Source organism: Dendrobium catenatum, unplaced genomic scaffold (genome assembly GCF_001605985.2).
Source record: "Dendrobium catenatum unplaced genomic scaffold, ASM160598v2 fragScaff_scaffold_1671, whole genome shotgun sequence".
Taxonomy (NCBI): domain Eukaryota; kingdom Viridiplantae; phylum Streptophyta; class Magnoliopsida; order Asparagales; family Orchidaceae; genus Dendrobium; species Dendrobium catenatum.
The window spans coordinates 35,014-55,475 of record NW_021320133.1 but is presented as its reverse complement, the minus strand read 5'-3'; the positions used below and the strand labels follow the sequence as shown (position 1 = coordinate 55,475).

The following is a 20,462-nucleotide window of genomic DNA, read 5'->3' as shown; positions in this document are numbered from 1 at the left end:
TCATTTGGGTTCCACTTTTATATGTATAAATTTATTGTAATAAATATAAAACTATAAAAGTTTGATATCTAAAAAATTAATACGGGTGTAAATTGGTATGAATTGCATGTTAGATCGATCTGAATTTACACTGGCCTAAGAACAATGCCTCGTCACAAAAAAAAAAAAAAAAAAAAAAAAAGGGCTCTTAAAAAAAAATAATAATACGGGTGTCAGTTTTGCAAATAAATAAATGTTGATTGTCATGTATATTTTTGGGTGAGAGTGGTAAATCGATAAAATGGCGTACTCTCTCACTTTTGATCCTTTCACTTCAGAACAGAGCTTCGCTCCACTTTTCGAGCCCTTCTTTTGAATGAAAATTTCTTCGCAGCAATCCACCACAGCTTCTGTTCGCTGCAATCGAACAAGCAATGTCGGCGAAGCGCCAAGCGGATGCGGCCGAGGTGTCGCCAATAATGGATTTCAGAGCTCAGGATGACGCCTGGTACTCCGTTCGTCTTCGGTTGAAAGGCGACAAACTTTTGGTAATGTACTGCGATTTCCCCCAGGAATCCGATGAGATATACTCCGTCGAAGGATTCCCTAACATCGAGAGCGTTGAGGAGTTCCGGAAACGGTTTCGGCCGTCTTCGTCGCAGTTGCAGGACACGAACTGCGATGCGGTAGTCAAGGGCATGATGGTTTGTGCAGCCAATCGGCTCGCCGTGGATGATTTGAGGTACTTTGATGCAATCGTGGAATCGGTAAGTGACTGTGCTTTTTTAGAGCATGTTTGGTTTGAAGGAATTGGTGGGAAATGCAATTGCATTTCACTTCAAATTTTATGCCTGGTGATTGGTTCCAGTATAGTTAATATGAACGATTTGAGATAAAACCAGTTTAGATTCAATCCTTCAATGATTTTTGCTACTATTTGTTTTTCATTTCCTTTACCGCAATTTATTCAAAACGAACGAAACCTTAGGTTTTATGTGAAGCGTTTCTTTGATGTAAAAATGGCTAAATTGGATGGTTTGAGGGAAGGGCAGTATGAATGGGCGTTGGAGAAATTATTATATGCGGGTACCAAACGTAACTCTACTTTCGGATAACTAGAGCACACAAGTATGTATTCATTGTGTACTGAGTACACAACTGTGTGCTCATTGTATACTTCAATTTTTTTAGTATGTAATGAGTACATATTGTTTACTCTCCGCGATACTAAAAAGCTGAAGTATACAATGATTACACAATTATGCACTCTAGCACTCTGCACCTAGCTCTTACGGTATGTTTTATGCACTTAATAATTTATCCATTTGTTAGGGTTTTGGATTAATATGGAGTTCTTTTCCATTTTGTTTTTATTTAGATATTCTATTGGTATTGTTGCAATCCGGGATCCCGAGCTTAGGATTTTGATGATAACAAATATTATTGGATTGCTATTTTATTTCTATTAGTACTATTATTGCATATCTTTCGTGTGAGCACTAAACATTTTAGATACACCGTACACCATGCAATAAAGGATTGACTCAAGATTGGGTAGAATATGTTTGATGTTTTTGGAAGAGTTTGTATTTTCATTTGTTTATTTTTATGTTTTTTGGTTCAAATGTCCTGGAAAAGGTGTATGCTAGCTTAACGATTGTGCACACACATACCGGAGAGCAAAATTGATTTTTTAAGTGGAACTCAGGTTGAGGCCTTGGATCCATGGGTTTAAGAGGGGAATTAGGATTCCAAATAGTTGAGAGTAAATTGGTTTAGGTAGAATGTACTAATGTAGTAAGATAAAGTCAATTATCAAGCTGAAGTAAAGCTCTTTTGGGTTTTTAATTTGAGAGAAAACAAGAACTTGCTATTGATGGCTACTGTTGAATTTGATTGAAGATGATGGCAAGTTATCATTCAATGATTTTTATTTGTTGTTTTATTTAGTTTTGTCTTATCTTATTTTGTAAATGCATTATTGTAATGGCCGTTAACGATTTTTTTGATAAAAATATTCTTAATGTTTTTTTTTGGGGGATGAAAAATTTGGAATGCATTTCCTTGCAATAATGCCGCTTAGTTCCTTTTTTCTTGTTTCTTTCTCATGTCTTTTTCTCTTTCTCATTCTCTCCCCATCACTTTCTCTTCCCATCCCTATTCCTTAAATCCAACATCAACAGAACCTTTCCTTTCTTTTAATTGTAAAGATTAGACCATCATATTTTCTTGTGAACTCTGACTAGTATGCTGCCCGTTCATGCTTTAATTTGAAGGCAAAAAGACAAGTTCTTTGCTTTGCTTCCTCTGCTGTAACTACTCCCTCATATTTGTTGGATCAATTACCATTTATTTAGATTTTAGAGTACCTTTAGGAGCTCATTCCAATTTGGATCAAAAGTATTTCTACCATGGCCTAGAGAGAGGGTTTCTTTGTTCTTGTTCAGGACTTCAGGTAAAAAGAGAAACTTGAGATTGAGAGTCATCATACCTGTTTGGTGAGATGAGGATAGCTTGTTTGAAAATTTTCAACGCGTCTCTTAAAATTGATTGTTAAAATAGTTTACTTTAGCGGATGAAGGGGCAAGCTATGCAATATTATTAAAGTTGTTTTCTTGTTAATGAAGTTCTAAGAGCGGGCAAAGGAAAACTGGATAAAAAATAACACATTAGTGTTGAAAAATCAATTTCGCACTAAGCAAAAAAGGTCTTTTATGAGGTGAATGCTTTCCAAGTTAGTTAATGAAAGAGTCCTTGTATTGTTTTTATTGACCTTTATAAGACATTTGATTTAGTGCCATAAGAATTAATTAGGTATGCATTAAGAAAAGTTTCAATGACTTGATGAAGTTATTAAACTCGTACTTTTTGCTATAATAACTGGCATTACAGATAATTATTGAATGACAAAAGTTTTCATACATTAGAAATCATATAAAAGTTTAGCTTTAACTGATGCTATAATATATAAGCATAGTGAGGTTCATTGCCATATATAATTAGTAGACAAGACCTCTGCTAAAGTAGTGAAAAATCATAATAAATGCAATGTTTAGAAGATAAATGATTCATGATTAGGTTTGATGTAGGCTTGTAGCCCCCCATTTTGAGTGGTGCTGTCGAAGAACACCTCTTGAGCTAACGACGTGATCCACGATGATTAGTACTGATGAAAGCTTAAATGGCAGCATCTAGTTAGATTTTTATTCATTTGTTTTTTTTTTTTTTGATAGAAAGGTACATGAATTTCTGTTTTCCGATATTATCTTCTTCAACTCTTCTACCATCCACCTTTTTTTTTTTTAATTTTGTAAGTTTTATACTTAAATTATTTTTGTATCCATTTTTATTTCAATGTGACGGTTTATCAGGCTAGACTGTTCTTGATTAATGTTAATGTAACTTTTCATTTCAACTGCTAAGTTCATGTGGTGTAATACAGGTAAACCCTTCTATCCACGCTCTGCAAGAAGGAGATTGCCGATGTAAATTTCAGCTACTGTGGCAGTATGGTCCACTAAAAGGCAAAAAGACTATTCTTGGCATTGAACATGTATGCCTCATAAAATTTCAAGAGACAGTTGTTAACCTGACATTGCAAAAATTTCTGGATATTGTGAAAGAGAAACTTAAGGCTGAAGATACACAAAACTCTAAACCAGAAACCAGATATGATCTCTCTCCAATAACAAATTCTGCAAGCACAAGTCAAATCCCTAGCTCCTCAACCTTACACAAATCAAAGAAGCCTCAACTAGATTCTTCCCGCTCCATGTTGGTATATCCTTTTCTTATCTGAACATCTACATTTTTTTGGCATCATTGTTGAAGGTGTTGATACTGACCGATGTATTATGGTCTGTCCTATGTATGCTTACATGGACGCATGTAGAAGTGATTTTCCTGCCAGCATGTCAAAATTCTGTGTCTGTATTCATGTAGATATGTGCATTGTCTACATTTGTATGCAGTTTACTGTATGTGTATATGTATGCAAGTATGTGTATTATTTTGTATATACATGTTTGTATTTGTGCGTGTGTATGTGTACATGTTTGTAAATCATTTTAAATTTATCTGAATGCGTTCATGTATCCAAGTACCCATATGCCCACTTATTTATGCATGCAACATTACCTTATATATGCTTATGTTAATGTATTTCAGTTTTGCAATTCCCTTGAACTACTGTGATGAAAAGAATCTCAGTCAACCTCATGTGTGCCAAATTATGAACATTTAGGATACTTTTTCGTGGCTATTATTTCTTTAAACGTTTAAGTATCTTGTATCTATTATAGATGAAGTTATACCTGTGAAAATTAAAGTTGGGTGACTAAGATAAGAAGTGCCTTAGGAGTATTATGCAACAAGATAGAAACCCCACGATGCCGGGCTAAGAAAATATATCTTTTATCATGAGAATATATAGCTCCATAGTTACCTTGTGGAATGATAATTCAATTAGACATTTAAAATACTTTTATTCAATCATGGCATACACTCACTCATATATAACCTATATTGAAAAATTCATTTAAATATCTTATCTTTTTATATTTTTTTCTTATTTTCTTAACAAAATAAGAATTAACGACAATAAATATTTATGAAATAAAAAATAGAAAGTAGCTTTATAAATTTATATGTTAATATTGCAAATCTGTTGTTTTAAATGCAACTATGAAGAATCTATATCATGCTTGTGATATCATAACTCAAATAAGTCAAGAAATTTGGAAAAAAAACATTTAAAAATAATATAATAATCTCTTCAAATTCCTATGCTACTTTCTTAAAAATAATTTGAAAGACTTAATAGTTCAACCATGCATTGAATAGCCACTATTCCAGGATTCTATTTTGAAATGGTATCTATTCCTGGATAAGATAATTTCCTCCCTTTCTAAATTTTTAAAATACTTGAATGAGTTGTTTTCCTTTCTCTTATAATTTTTCAAATATGAAAAAATAGGAGAGAACACCATTTAAAATGGATCATTCTCATGACATCCATTTTGTTATTTTCTCTCCTCTGGTTTCTTTTAATATATAGTATGGAAACCTATATGTTATATAATATAGTATGATGTAGTGTAGTGTAAGAGAATATCAAAACTACTTAAAAGGTGCATTTAAAAAATTGCAATTTATTTGATGATGTGTATGAATTCGTGTGTTGAACGGTCAAGAAGTTATTGATTTTCAAGATCATTGTGGCATAAATGGATATGTTCTTATGGATGTGTGGTGAAATTAGGAGATGTAAAGCAACAAATGACTACTATTGGAGTTGCATTTGAAGATAAAATAATGATAAATAAACTTAAATAGTTTGAGTGTATGTTATGATGATTAGGATGACCTAATAAGATGAATATATAAAACTAATGAAAAGATTAGGAAGATAAATGGTAGATGACAACTGATATGGCTAGCATTCCAAAAAGAGTTGAGCAAAAATATATTAATACCTTATGCGTTGTGTAACAAAAATAAATGAAATTGAGGATTTATAACGCTCAGTGCAAATTCTTGGGATGAGGATAATGATGATGATTATGGTGGTTGTTGTTGTCTAGAAAGTCATATATCATATTTTTGTAGCATGTGGCATATGTTGAATTTGGAAGCTCATGTGGTTAAATTAGTTATTTTAGCGTGAAAAATTCACATGTTAGATTATTTTTGCTAAATTTAAAAATGATTTATTATTTGATTATGTTGTTGTTAGCTGGTTGACAATTAAAACACTCTTATTTTAACAAACATATCTTATTAATTGCTACCCATATTCAAGATAATGGATTTATTCGTATATTATTATTTTCCTCTCTTGGAAAAGAAAGATGAACTCGAATATTAGAAAAATGAAGGGTTGTGGCATGTTATGTTATTATATTTGATCCCAATCTTTGTTTAATCCAACAACAACAACAACATCATCATCAAGGCTTTACCCACTACGTGGGGTCGGCTACATTGAATCATTTTTCTCCATTATGTTCTGTTTAATCTATAATACAAAAATATTTGTTGTTGTAATAATTACATCAAGTTCTAAATTATTTTTAGTAGTCATTTATCTAAGATCGTATGGTTGACCACAAAATATTTTAGTCCATTGACTTGAAAAAGTAGTTTTAAGTCCAACTATGAATCTAATTGTTGCTCCTTTAAATGTAATGACTAGAATAATGGATCTAGTTACTGTTGATTTGAAAGCTATTACTAAAACAATGTATTTGGTTACATGAAGTCTGAATGTGGATGTTGTTTGTTGGAATCCTTCAATGCCCACATTTAAATTTTAAGTAGCACGTTCCATTATTATAACAAACTCATTCAAAAAAATGATAATTAGTTCCTAATATTTTTGTAACTACATCCAAAACAACAGTGCCTAAATTCATAGTTTGCAATTTGTTTTGAGTCAATGGATTGAAAAAAATCGGTGGTCAAACAAAGAAACTTTGAGCAATTCATCGTTATTTTTGAAGTTAGATTGCACGTAGGTCCTTGAGTTATAGATCATATTTTACGTTGTTCCATGTTTTTAAAAACATTACACTTTGACTCCTGATATTAAATGACATTACGTATAGGTCCCTATTATGACAGTCATGTTAGAAAGTCTTTTAATAACTAAAATACCCTTACAATATAAGTTCATATGAGGGATCTTTTTGTGATGAAATATGGCTTTCTTGCAAGTGCACACCTTTTTTCCCTTCATGCTTGTTCCTCCTATGAGGAAATTTATAACTTATGAAATTGAGAGTCAAAATTGAGAAGCTTTTGTAAAGAGAAACCACAAATACTAATTCTAAGTATTCTTATCATTGTTGTCCTATATTTTATTTTTTTTATTGCTTGGATTTTTCAAAAGTTTCTTAGTAAGGCTTTAGCTAGCATTTGCCAAGGTTTTCTTTTTCTCTGACCCTTTTGAGTATATTTTGTTATTCTTAGCTAATGTTTTGAAAAGGATGTACAGTTTAATCCATTAAGATTTTCCCCTTTTTACTTGAGATATTTTGTCATAATTGTCGAGGATTTCTAGGTAAGGCTCTATCTTACATTTGCCAAGGATTTTCTGGCTCGCATCCTTTGATCACATTTTTGTTCATCTTGATCATTGATGATTCACAGTTTAATCCTTTGATATTTTCTTCTCCTTTTCACTATTTTTTTTTAAAGTTAGATCGAAGGATTCAGAATTCTAAGAGAATGTGGTGGTCTTATGAGATGGCAATGTGTAGCATTCACTCACAAACTAATAATAACTGGCTAAAGTCGTTAAGGTATGGGTGCCAAGTTGAAGACAAAAAACTAATTGAGGAATCTCTAATAAATTTAAAAAAACACTAGACACCTTATTGAAGTGAAAGTGGATAAATATGAAGCCCAGTCTACGCTATAGAAACTTTCTATGTAATTATGCCCTTATTTTTATATCATCATTGGAGCTACATTTCCTCGACTCTATTGCTATGGGATCTAGTACTCCAGACTTCCAGCTTCATATTAAAGAACTTTAAGTAATGAAAATTGTTTTGGTCTTTGTAGCATATAAGAGCTTCTAAACAAGAAGAGATTTCAATCCTTACTGCTAGAGGTATAGATTATCCGTTCATGAATATTCTTAAGTACACGACTTTTAGCTTTTGCATTTTGTTGTTACTTTACTAATCCTTCTCTGTATAGGGCGATCTTCTAGTGAAAGCATGAGTGAAAACTTGGAACAGGATTTTGATATGGGCGGGCAATCACTTGGAAAATATCAAAAAATTAAAAAGAAAATAACCTACTTTTGTAGAATTGACAACTTGGAGAAAGACTTATCACCTTTCACACTTAAGCATTTTGTACAAGAGCACCTTGGAATACCATGCTTTGCTATCATCTGCCCTTCTATATCGCATGAATTTTGTACCAGGGGATTCATTCTACTTGAAGAGAAACACCAAGCTGACATGCTGATGGATTTTTTGCTTAACATAGAATACATCATTGTTTCTTTGAAGGGAAGGTATGTATCTTTGTCACTGATCTCTAATATTGGTTTATCATAGTTGTTATTGATTTTTTGGCATATAAGATGAAGTTTCCTTAGAAATATGAAATTAATTTTTTAGACCTTTAGTTTTCAAAGTTCATGAGTTGCTACGTCGACTGGTAATCAAGTCTTATGGTTGCAAAACTTTTAGTTGCGTTATTGCAACTTTAGTTTCTTTATTCTGCCTTTTAAGTGGAATGCAGGGCTGCAATACTTTTGTGTTAGTTCTATTAATCTTTTACATGTGAACAGAAATAGTCATTTTAAGGAGAAAAAAATGTGATTCAGGTCATCACTTAGACGTAATTTAAACTTTAACTGTTGTTTAGCAGGTCCGTCTTGGCAAAACTAGACTCATGGCACTCATCATCATAACCTACGCGAACTTTTTGGATTGGCTTCATAAATCCCATTCCATTCTTTCTTGTTGAGAGCTACAAGACTTCCTAAATTTATTTTCTCGTCTTTTTGAATAAGTTTTATGCATGATCTTAGGTCTGCTATTCTTCTTAATCCTTCAATACAAATTTCATCTGCTCGTCATTTTAAATCTTTTTAATGCGCCCAAGCCATTAAAGTCTATTGTCGTTTACCTCATCAGCTCATCTTTAATAGGTGTTTTCCAACCACCCCTTAATATAGTTATTCTTAAAAAATTCTTTAATTTTTCCATTAATTCATCTTAAAATTCTCATTTATGCTAAACTTGACTTTCAATAAACTTTTTTAGCCTAACACTAATATCTACACAACATAATTGATCTACTTACAATTCTATAAAAAATACTTTTAGATTTACATGATTTATTTTTACGCATGCCCGTTGCAGTTCTCTATTTTAACTACCTAGCCTTAAATAGAAGTTATATTCACATGTATACACTTTAAAGGTGCTTAAATCTTTTCATACCTAAGTGTCACTTTATCATTGTAAATACTCAGTCTTTGCTCTATTAATTCAAAGTCTTTTATCTTCTAAACATTTCCATTGTTCTTTTTTTTTTTTTTTACTTTGTTAAGCAGATGACTCACTTATAAGAACTATCAATTGCAAAAAGAATATATAAAGTGATGTTGATCATTTTTTATTTTGGGGTTTAAAAATGCAACTAAATAATGCTATTTATGAAAATACAGTTCAGATATTGAATTCACAGTTCAAAAGACCAATTAAAAAAACATTCATTAATTGTTGACCATGTTTAAAATTTCAGAATAAGAGAAGTCATCATGAGGTGTTTGCCTCATGTAAAAAAACTTCAAATGTTAGGATGATTTTAAAAAAAATGATTTACAAATAAAATATACATCCAAAAGTTCATTTTATTATTTTACTCAATCCAAACCTAAATAGATTTTTCAGTTCTCTGCCCAATGACCTGCTCGTATGCTTGCGGCTTGCTCGACCCACCCAACTTCCATGTCCTTGTTAAACAGCTGTGTGCCGCAGCTTGATCTCTTATACGCCACCGCTGCTGCTTACTTAATTGTGTTCCTCTCTTGGTGCTGGTTATGCATCTATATTTTTTTGCTTTCTTAAAATTAACTTCTTTTTTATTTTTTTGTTTATGTTTTTTTAACATTTGCATTTTATAATTTTTTTTAAAATGAAAAAATTTTTAGTTTAGGGTTTTTTTAAAAATGAATAGAGATTATGAGAAAAGCTCAATGAGAAATAAAAAAGATACGACATGGAAGTATAGCGTGCAAGTGCAGATTAGAGAAAGTTAAAAAATATACATGTATTTGAAGTGGACTATTGTGATTAAGTGGTTTAAATGTGGTGTAACCAAAATGAAATAATATTTTTTTATTCTTATAAGAATGCTGCATTATGCATTATGTGCCAAAGTGACTGAGAAGGTGAAATAGGAGATTCATACTTATATGAACAAAGCTATCATATCCAAGCATTTGGTACAACAACAATTTTGATGAGAAAATCAATAGCTGACCTTATTATGATAGTAGAGCTAGTGGCAAAGATTCTTATTACTCTTTGGCATAAATGTCCAATTGAAGTGCAAAGGGATCTATATATCAGTATGTGATGAATGTGGAGGATGATAATAATGATGGTACGAGGGTAGCCCATCAAATGTCACCACAAAGTGTAAGAGAGGCTCACAAGTAGGTTTGTATGGATATTGGAAGATTCTTCTATGAAAATGTGATTCCATTTAATATGACAACTTTCACATTTTATGTAAACATGATTCATTCTATAGATTTGCATAGTTGATGCCTTAAATCTCCATAAATGTATGATCTTAGACCTGAATATTGAAGGAATAATTGAATATCGTTGAGAATGTTATTGAGAAAATCAAGAGAACTTGGACACAAGATAGACTTATGATCATGTTTGATAGTTAATGTGATATTTAAAATAAGAGCTTGATCAACATTCTAATAAGCAATATGTATAACACTGTTTTCTTGAAGGCCGTTGAAGCATAAGATCATATGAAGGATTCAATACATTTTTGAACTTATTGATGGAGTTATAGAGGAGATGGGAGAGTATTTAGTGGTTCAAGTTATTACTAATAATGTTAACACTTACAAAGCAGTATCAAATATGTTGATGAAAATGAGAAAATATATTTGCTGGACTCCATGTGTTGTATATTACATTGACCTAATATTTAAAAACTTTGGAGAGTTCCCCCAATATAAGAGTGCCTTGAAGCCAAGAAGATTAACATGTTCATTCATTATCATAGTTGGGCTTTGGCCTTAATAAGGAAAATTTCTAAGAAAGAACTATTATGATCTATAACTACTAGATTTACTATGGCATACCTGACTTAATAAATTATGCTAGAAGCAAGACAACCTTTGGAGGCTATATGTGTCACAACCCAACCCGACCAAGACAAATCCTATCATGTTGAGCTGTGACAAACAAATCCTAAAATCTAGTTTTGAAATATTCAGATCCTTGTCCAATATTCATTTTAATAGACTGCAGAGCTACTAAAAATATTCAGAGTACTATAAATAAACTCATACATAAGATTTATTTCATGTCATCAAAATATATCAACACCAAGTGCATGACTATCAACCAAAAGCTATATAACTGAATAATAAACTAGTCGTGATTGTACAAAAATCAAAATAGAAAAATATCTATAAATTTAGATCTGATCATGAACTGCTAATCAACATGTTTCTTCTCTTTACCATATTCTAAAAACCAGAAGCAAAACTATTGCGAGCTCAACCTGCTCAGCATACCACATAAGTTGATCTAAAATTTTAAATATTCTTTCGTTAAATGTTTTACTGAATATTTAAAACTTAGCTAAATGCAGTCTAATAAATCACTGTACTGAGAAAGGTAATAAGAATATTTGGAAATGCCGATCCCTTCTCTCGCCTCCTCTGCCCGGCAAAGATGCCGAAAGTCCTTCACCCTCAAGCTTGGCGGAGAAGTCGCTCCCTCCTTTCGCTTCTACGCCCAACATAGATGTCAAAACTCCTTTCTCCCTAAAGCCCAACGAAGATGCCAACCCTAGCCTCCTCGGCTAGTAAGAGTATTTCACTCCAAAGACTCTCATTTCTAGAGCTCTCCTCCGAGAGCACAAACAAAACCGGAGGACCCAAGGTGCAGGCTAGCTAGAACAATCGTGTGAATCCCCTCACACTTTCTTGACACCCTCTAGGATCTTCTTCCTCTCTCAACCTCACCTCCACTCTCTCTTTTGCGTTGTGGACTCTCTCCAAGCTCTCTCACAGAAGTAAGACGAAGACGTCTCTCAAACTCCAGAACTCTTGTCTCAAAAGTCATAACAAGAGTTTATAAAGAGGGTTCTAAAAAATCCTAAATTTTATTTTTTTAGCATTCTTTTCGTATAGTACAATTCATAGTTCGTACTGGACGACCATATCAATTGAACATCCGATTGTTCAGGTGACTTCTCGGGTGAATCGTACAGTCTGATACATGATCTTACTATACGATCCTAAATCTTAATTTGATCTGATTCAATTGCATAATCCTCGGAATTAAATTAGACAACTTAATTAATATTCATATAGTTCGAACTAGATCATACAAATGAATAGTTCAAATTTAAAAATTAAAATTTACCTATTTTAAATAACCATGATTCGAAGGCAGGGTTTCTTAATATAGTTGATCGTCTTATATAATGTGTAGATCAGACAATACGATTATTTATATGCCAATATATATTAATCTCACTTGATTAAATATTTTAATTAATTTATATTTGAACAAATCATGCATTACAATCGTGATTGTGTAGTACGATTTTGATCGTACAGTACAAATGAAAAAAATACTTCATATAATTCTGCGTCCCAAATGACTCCTTTTAAGGTGCTCTATGGAGGACACCCCACATTTAGTGCAGTTTGGTAGAGGAAATACACCAGTCTCTTCAGTTGAACAATACTTAGAGGAGAGGGACCAGGTGTTGGAGGAGTAAAGAAATATCTGTGGAGGGCACAACAAATCATGAAGAAGCGGGCAGATACACATAGGAGAGACATATAGTATGAAGTGGGGGAGAAAGTGTTCTTGAAACTAAGGCCCTATTGACAGAAATCAGTTGCTAACAGGAGGAACGAGAAATTGGCTCCAATGTACTTTGTCCCTACGAGGTGGTGGACAAGATCGGAGCAATGACATATCGATTGAAGTTACCCCCAACGGTCACCATACACCTAGTTTTCCATGTGTCGCAGCTGAGGAGAGCTCTAGGGGAGCATGTAGTTAGTGCGGAGTTGCCAGATACACTGATAGAGGAGCTGGAAGTGATCTTAGAACCACTGGAGTTAGGATAAGTCAATGTAGATAAAAAGGGGAACAAGTGCTTATCAGATGGAAAGACATTCTCGAGTTTGAGGCCACTTGGGAACCATATGACAGAGTGAGACTCCAGTTTCCTTCTTTTTACGTTGAGGACAATGTGAGTCTTTGGGAGGGGAGTAATGTTACATTGCCGGCCCGGGAGGGGCCGGCTGAACCGGTCCAACAGGGACCGGTTCATGTTTATAGCCAGCAGCCCAAGGCTTTGGGCGGAACCAAGGGGGGGCGGAAGCCCTAGTGGGGCCCACTTGCTTAATTTAATAGTGTTTAGGAGGAAAAAATTTTGAATTCGGGGCTGTTTAGGGATTTTGTAAGCTTCATTTAGCTTTAATTAGTCTTTTGGGAGGCTAGGGTTTGGGGTATCTTGAGATTTGCTGAAATTTTGAGATCTAGAGTTTATTTTGTGTGGGCTCTAGGCTTTGCTAGAGTTTTGGAGAGTATTTATTCCTCTCAAATTGAAAAAATTTGTATCTTGCTTTGTTTTCTTTTTCGTGGATTAAATCAAAGTATTTCTCTTGTGTTTCTTCTGCATTCTATTATATTTCATGCATGGTTTTTGCTGATTTCTCTTTGAAATCAGCCCTATTTTCCGCTGTTTTTGCCAATTCTTGCTAGGTTTGCTTGTGAACTCAAGTATTGCCCTTAGGGTTACTTGCGAACTCAAGTACTTCCTATCAAAGTTGCTCCCCCCTTTCGCTTCCACGCCCAGAAGAGATGCCGAAACTCATTTCGCCCTCAAGCCTGATGGAGATGACAAAAACTTCTTTTGCCTTCAAGCCCGCAAAGATGCTGACCCTAGCTTCGTCGGCTAGTAAGAGTATTTCGCTCCAAAGACTCTCCTTCTTAGATATCTCCTCCAACAGCACAAATAAAATCGAAGGACCCAAGGTGCAGGCCAACTAAAGCAATCGTGTGAATCCCCTCACACTTCCTTAACACCCTCAAGGCACTTCTCCCTCTCTCAACCTCACCTCCTCTGTCTCTCCTTTTGCGTTGTGGACTCTCTCCAAGCTCTCACATAGAAGTAAGACGTATCTGAAACTCCAGAACTCTTGTCTCAAAAGTCATAACAAGAGTTTATAAAGAGGGTTCTAAAAAATCCTTAAGTTTAATTTTCAACCTTCTTTTCGTACAATACAATTCATAGGTCGTACTCGACGACCAGTTCAATCGAACATCAACTTGTTCAGGATGAACCAAAGTTCGTCCGGTGACTTCTCGGGTGAATTGTTCATTCTGATACATGATCGTAGTATATGATCCTAAATCTTAATTTGATCTGATTCAATTGCATAATCCTTGAAATTAAATTAGACAATTTAATTAATATTCATACAATACAAACTAGATCATATAGATGAATAGTTTAAATTTTAAAATTCAAATTTACCTATTTTAAGTAACCCTGATTTGAAGGCGGGGTTTCTTAATATAGCTGATCACCTTGTACGATATGTCGATCGGACAATACGATTAGTTATATGCCAATTTATATTAATCTCACTTAATTAAATATTTTAATTAATTTTTGTTTGAACAAATCATACAGTACGATCTTGATTGTACATTACGAATGGGGAAAAAAACCTTCAATTTTAATCCCCTTGTGTGTGTGCATGGTTGCTAAGCCATCATACACCTAGTACAAAAATAGACTCTAGAAAAATGAAAAATACTGTCTCTATAACATACAGACTAATGTTTACCCTGACGCTATACTGTGTTTAGCCGGTTCTTCAATTTTGTTTGGTGTATATTATACCTGAAAGGTTTTGTGACACACAAAAGTAAATATCCAAAATATAATGCTGGAATAAATAAATAAAACATTTGATAATACTTGTAATCGGGCTCCCGGATTGCAACAGTCACCACTATCAATCCTACACGAGATAGCTTTATTTTGAGTTATTATTTTTGATCAACAACTTGTCATATTACTTCGGTCTATGAGTCTATCTATTATGCTTCCTATTCTTGCATAATTATCTTATTGGTACATGTTTCAGCCCTCAATTTATTATGCCCTAACCAGCTTTGTCATTCGACATTTTTTATTCAACTGTCTTAAGTTTACTGTTTTATCTATGAATATTATTAAAATGAGTTAACACTTCTAATGTTTTCCGAAAATTTTAGTTGAATTAGATTATAAGTTTCATTTCTATGATAGAGCCATACTCCCAATTACTTGCTTGCTGATATAGTAGATGCGTCTTCCTTTTCAATCTTGGTTTGAAAGTCATTACATGATTGAAAATGATTATATTTTCATGCTTCTGAATGAAATTTACACTTTTCCAGACCTTGGATAGTTGATTATGCTTGCTTTGGAATAGCAGAAGGGGTTATGACAACATATGAGGTTGGTATTTATGCATTGTGCTTTATAGCTTACGAGACCCTTCATCCTTTTATTAATGTTCTACAACTTATATTTATTGTCATGCTTATGGTCATGTCAAGTTCTTTTGGAGAGAGTATTTGTTTGCAATCTTCAACGTTTTGCATAATTTGTAGGTTTCTTCTAAATGTACAGAACGTGCGCGAAAATATTTGTATAAATAGGTTTAATACCTCATGCAATATTCAGGATTAATGAATGGAAAATGAGTATATATGATGATGATGGTGATAAATGGATGATATAGTAAATGTTACTGTGTACAAAATATATGATAGTTCTGATTATTTCGAATGAAATTAATGTTGAATTGACTGACTATTCATTATCAATTGTAATTGGATGGTGTAAAGTTGCACCTTGGGCTGGCAGTGGACATAGGGTAAGTTTTAGGAGCAAAAATGGAAGGGAAGGTAACATTGATGAGCCAATTTTTGTATAGCTTTGCATGTGTTGCTTGATTTTCATGAACATCACTGCATTGGTTTTACCTTCTAAACTTTCAAGATACTTCCATGATATTAGTTTTGAAGATGCCTTTGCTGCATTTTAGAAGGAAGCTTAATATAAAATATCATTTTTACATTAATAAATAGTATGCTTTTTTTAATTCATTTGTGATTGATTCACTTTAGTAGTGATGTAGAACCCCAAGCCACATTGACAAAACACAATGTTGATCTGTTGGGTCAGTTTTTTCTTTTTTTTTTAGTCATTTATTGTAAGTATTACTTTATATTTCTTATCTTTACATTTTTAACATCTAAATTGTATCAATAGTTGCTTAAGGCTATCAAACAGTACTAATGCTAGTGCATTATGGGCTGGCAATACAATGACCCTTGTCCAATGATATTATTTATCATACAACAACAACATCAAGTCTTAGCCCCACTACATGGGTCGGCCACATGAATCTTTTTTCTCCATTGTGTCATGTTAAATGTCAAATTCTCATATAAATCTAACAAAGAAAGATCATTTCTAATATTTTTAAACCAAGTCTTTTTAGGTCTACCTCTATCTTTCTTAACATAAGTCAAATCTAATACATCTACTTTTCTAACTGGCTCATTGGAAGGCTGCCGTTTTATGTGACCAAACCATCTAAGGCTACTCTCTGTAATCTTATCTTCCACTGGAGCTTCTCCAATCTTTTCTCGTATATGCTCATTTTGTATCCTATCTCTAAGAGTAAAGCCACTCATCAACCTGAGCATCCTCATATCTGCAACACTTAACTTACTATTATGCTTCTCTTTTAATGGTCAACATTCGGCACCATAAAGCATTGCAGGTCTCACCACCATCTTATAGAATCTATCACACAACAAGCCCGATGCATTCCTCCACTTCAACCATCCAACTTGAATTTTGTTGATAATATCCCAATTTATTTCACCATTACTCTGAACAATAGATTCAAGATATCTAAAACATGTACTCTTATTAATGGCTTGATCGCCCAAATCACAATCCCCTTACTAGATCTATTACTACTAAAATTACACTCCATACATTCCGCTTTAGATCTACTCAAACGAAAACCTTTAGACTCTAAGGTTGACCTCCATAATTTAAGTTTACCTTCAGCTCCCTCTCTAGCCTTATCAACAAGAAAAATATCATCAGCAAAAAGCATACGCCAAGGTACATCCTCTTTCAAATGTCTAGTGAGAATATCCATGACTAAAGCAAAAAGATAGGGGCTTAAGGCTGATCCTTGATGTAATCCAACCGAAATAGGAAAATACTTGGTTAAACCACATTGTGTTTGAACACAAGTAATAGCTCATGCATACATATCTTTAATGATTTGAATATAAACATTATTAACTTCTTTCTTTTCAAAAACTCTCCTTAGCACTTCTCTTGAAACTTTATCATAATAAGACAAATTTCATTTAGAGGAGTCCTCGACCAATGATAGGATGTCACAGAATATCATAGTAAAAAAAGAAAATTTAATATGCAAATTGAAATGATTTGGTGATTAACTGTTCTTATAAAAGCATGTTTACCTGGTTTAGCCAGGTTTCGATGAAATTGGCCGAATACGTCCGTGATCAAGAAGATTGGCCAGGTTCACATGAGCCTAGTCTACTGAATATAGGTTATCCATAATGGTGCAGGTCGGCTAAGTTGACAAGTACTAGGCTAGCCCAATGTATTCAGATGGCTTCAGCAGAGGCAGTTGGCCATATTGACATATCTGTCCATCTCCCAAATTGGCAGACCTGTTATAGACATTTTTAGCTTTGTTTTATTGGTCATCTGTGGTCCCATCCAAGGCCGTTAATGCGGCTCAAAGATCGAGGATCACTTAAAAATTGAGACAAATTTTGGACTTGTTTGAGCTAAATAAGTATGCGAGCTCAGATAATACTTTTTTTATCCAATCTTTGGCAATGTATAAGTTGGATTGAAATTAGTTTTTAGTATAATATAAAGGGGAAACAAGCACATCATAAAGTATAATATTTTTTTCAATTTAGTCAGACTAGATAAAATTGATTCCAAATGATCCATCAATGACTAAATTAATATCGATTTTATATTGTCTAGGGATTATATTAGGATTAATTTTACATGGTTGAGAAATTAAATTAGAGCAATGTCATATTATAGGACTAAGGCTTTGTTTGGGGCGGTTTTCTTAATCCTTTCCTAAAGCATCTTTCTTGTTCAAAAATTTCTACTAGAAAGCTGCTTTATAAAACAGTAAAAAAACCGTTCCAAACGAAATCTAAATTGGCCACATACTTAATGATTTTTATCATAATGACACCGTGGTGTAAAGGCTAATGGCTCATGCCCATATCATCACTGTTTGCCTCGCTACAGTAGAGTCGCAAAGGGTGTGCCACACTGCACCATTCATCACAGCATGCTATTTTTCGCCATTAACAAATATGCCCATTTCATCTTTTTACTGAATCTGGTTGTTTGATTCAGGCCAAACCAAGTAATGCAGAGGAGCAACTAGCTGATCAAATTAAATTGGTCCATAAGGGAACTCCTGAATATGAGAAGGTTAAAGAATTACGTTTGCTACATTCAGAGTTCCTAGACCATATCCATTTTCGCCTCTTACCCAGACTTTTGGCTGATGAGAAGAAGCTCATGGAACAACTGGCTGAAAAATAGAACGTAAATTCTCATGAAAAGATTATCAATGGTTGAGCTCGCCATCAAGCTGCTTCAGGTATTACTGAGCAAACAATTATATCTAGATATTCTAATAGTTTTTATATTATGATTGGGCTGCTTCTATCATACATTCCTCAATTTCATGCTTCACATGTTATCCCTCATAATAACAAAATTATTAGACAAATACGACTAAATTATTAGACATTTACGAGCAGAATCATGACGGAAAAAAAGTATTATGAATGTCTAATAGCTAATATTTTAGTTATATTTGTTTAATAATTTAGTTATATTAAGGCTTCGTTTAGGATGATTTTTTTATTGCTTCTTAAAGCAGTTTTTTAGTAAAAAAAGCTGCTTTAAAAAGCAGTAAGAAAATCTTCTCAAATGAAGCCTAAGTGATAACATGTGATACGTAAAATCAAGAACACATTATAAAATTATAATTTTTCTACTAGAAAGCTTCTTAAATAAAAAAGCCGTTTCAAAGTAAGCCCAAGGCTTCGTTTGGGACAACTTTCTCATTGCTTTCTAAAACAATTTTTTGTACAAAAAAATTTTAATTCAAGAAAATTTTTAACTAAAATATTATTTTAGAAAGCATTAAGAAAACTGTCTCAAACGAACGAACCCTAAGTGATAGCATGTGAAACATAAAATCAAGAAGAACACGATAAAATTATCACCATTTTGATTCGAAGAGAATCAAAATATCCTGACAGAAAATTTTCTCTTTTGCTGCGATCTGATAGAATTGTGAAGACCTTCCCATAACATTATTTTCCCCCAATTTCACTGAACCTTGATTCTCAACAATTTGTAATGTTTCAGGTTTGGAAAATAAATGCAAGATCGTCCACTCAATCTGAACTTCTAGCAAATCGTTAGTGTAACAATTCCTCTCCTTTGTGGGATTTTGGCATTATTTTGAAAGCTGACAGGCTATCTGCTACAAAATTTTAATACTATATGAGGGACTTTAATGTATCTTCCTTGCAAAATTTTCTTCTTGTTCTAAACTGTTCATATCAATCTGATTTTCTTGTGCCAGCAATACATAAGCATTAGCAAGTTCTTTTAATTTTTTGTTACTAGTCTTGATAACTTTGTCATTTCTCTTTAGGTTTTGTTTGGGATGGCTTTTTTACTGTTTCTTAAAGCAGTTTTTTAGTTCAAAAATTGTAATATTTGTACTAAACAACTATTTCAAGAAGAACTAAGAAAACAGTCCAGCTTCGCTTGGGATGGCTTTCTTGTTATTTTTTAAAACAGTTTTTTAATACAAAAATAAAAAAAATTATACATGAAAGCTGATTCAAGAAGCACTAAGAAAGTCATCCCAAATGAAACATTAGTTAGCAATGCTATGGAAAAGCTTTTTCAAGCACCCATAAATCCTGTATTTAATTAAAATTTTATATTTAAGCTGGCTTTTAATTTATTTAAATGGATTTCAAATTATTATTATTTTTTAATTTTAGAGCTAAGCAAAATGCTTTTTAACTCAATATATTTAAAATAAAATCAAAATATATATTTTTTTTCAATTGTTTACTTTAGATCAATCGAATTTTATTCTAAATTTAGATAAATTTAAGTCTAGTTGAAGCAACTTGAAATTATATTTTATTTCATTATTAATGTGACTTATAAAATTTATTTGATCAAGCAAGAATTTCCATGTAATGTTTTGAACCAAAAAAAAAAAAACACAAACTGATATTTTCTTAGCAAATATGTAGTAAAAATGGCCTTTTTTGCATAATGATATTTTTTTGGAAATATGGAGTAATCTTATTTATATATTGAACACCTAAAACTTAATGTTTACACTTATGACATTGAATTCTTTGAAGTATATAAAAGATGCCATCTTCCTCATTCTTATCACCAAATTATTGTTGGCTACTTTCCCATAGCAAGATCCTATCACAACTTCCTCAACTCTTCTTCATTTTTGAGGATTTTAGGATCTTTGTATATGTTGTCCGTCCAATCAATGGCCCCCATATATCGTCCCGACTTTC

The 20,462-nt window shown here is 33.0% G+C and overlaps 1 protein-coding gene across 1 annotated transcript; it reads left to right on the top strand.

Annotated features, from left to right (window-relative positions):
• Positions 1-266: 266 nt before the first annotated feature.
• On the top strand, positions 267-19,436 carry LOC110095949. The gene is made up of 7 exons (XM_020821680.2): positions 267-746; positions 3,422-3,757; positions 7,546-7,594; positions 7,684-8,008; positions 15,183-15,243; positions 18,238-18,487; positions 19,267-19,436. The coding sequence occupies exons 1-6, from the start codon at positions 414-416 to the stop codon at positions 18,427-18,429; spliced, it is 1,296 nt and encodes a 431-aa protein (XP_020677339.2). The 5' UTR covers positions 267-413; the 3' UTR covers positions 18,430-18,487; positions 19,267-19,436.
• Positions 19,437-20,462: the final 1,026 nt, after the last annotated feature.

Excerpts from the sequence above, each read along its gene's own strand:
- LOC110095949 (XM_020821680.2), top strand. The coding sequence starts at position 414 with ATGTCGGCGAAGCGCCAAGCGGATGCGGCCGAGGTGTCGCCAATAATG. Across the intron at positions 7,595-7,683 it reads TTCAATCCTTACTGCTAGAG|GGCGATCTTCTAGTGAAAGC; the intron begins GTATAGATTATC and ends TTCTCTGTATAG. Across the intron at positions 8,009-15,182 it reads ATTGTTTCTTTGAAGGGAAG|ACCTTGGATAGTTGATTATG; the intron begins GTATGTATCTTT and ends ACACTTTTCCAG.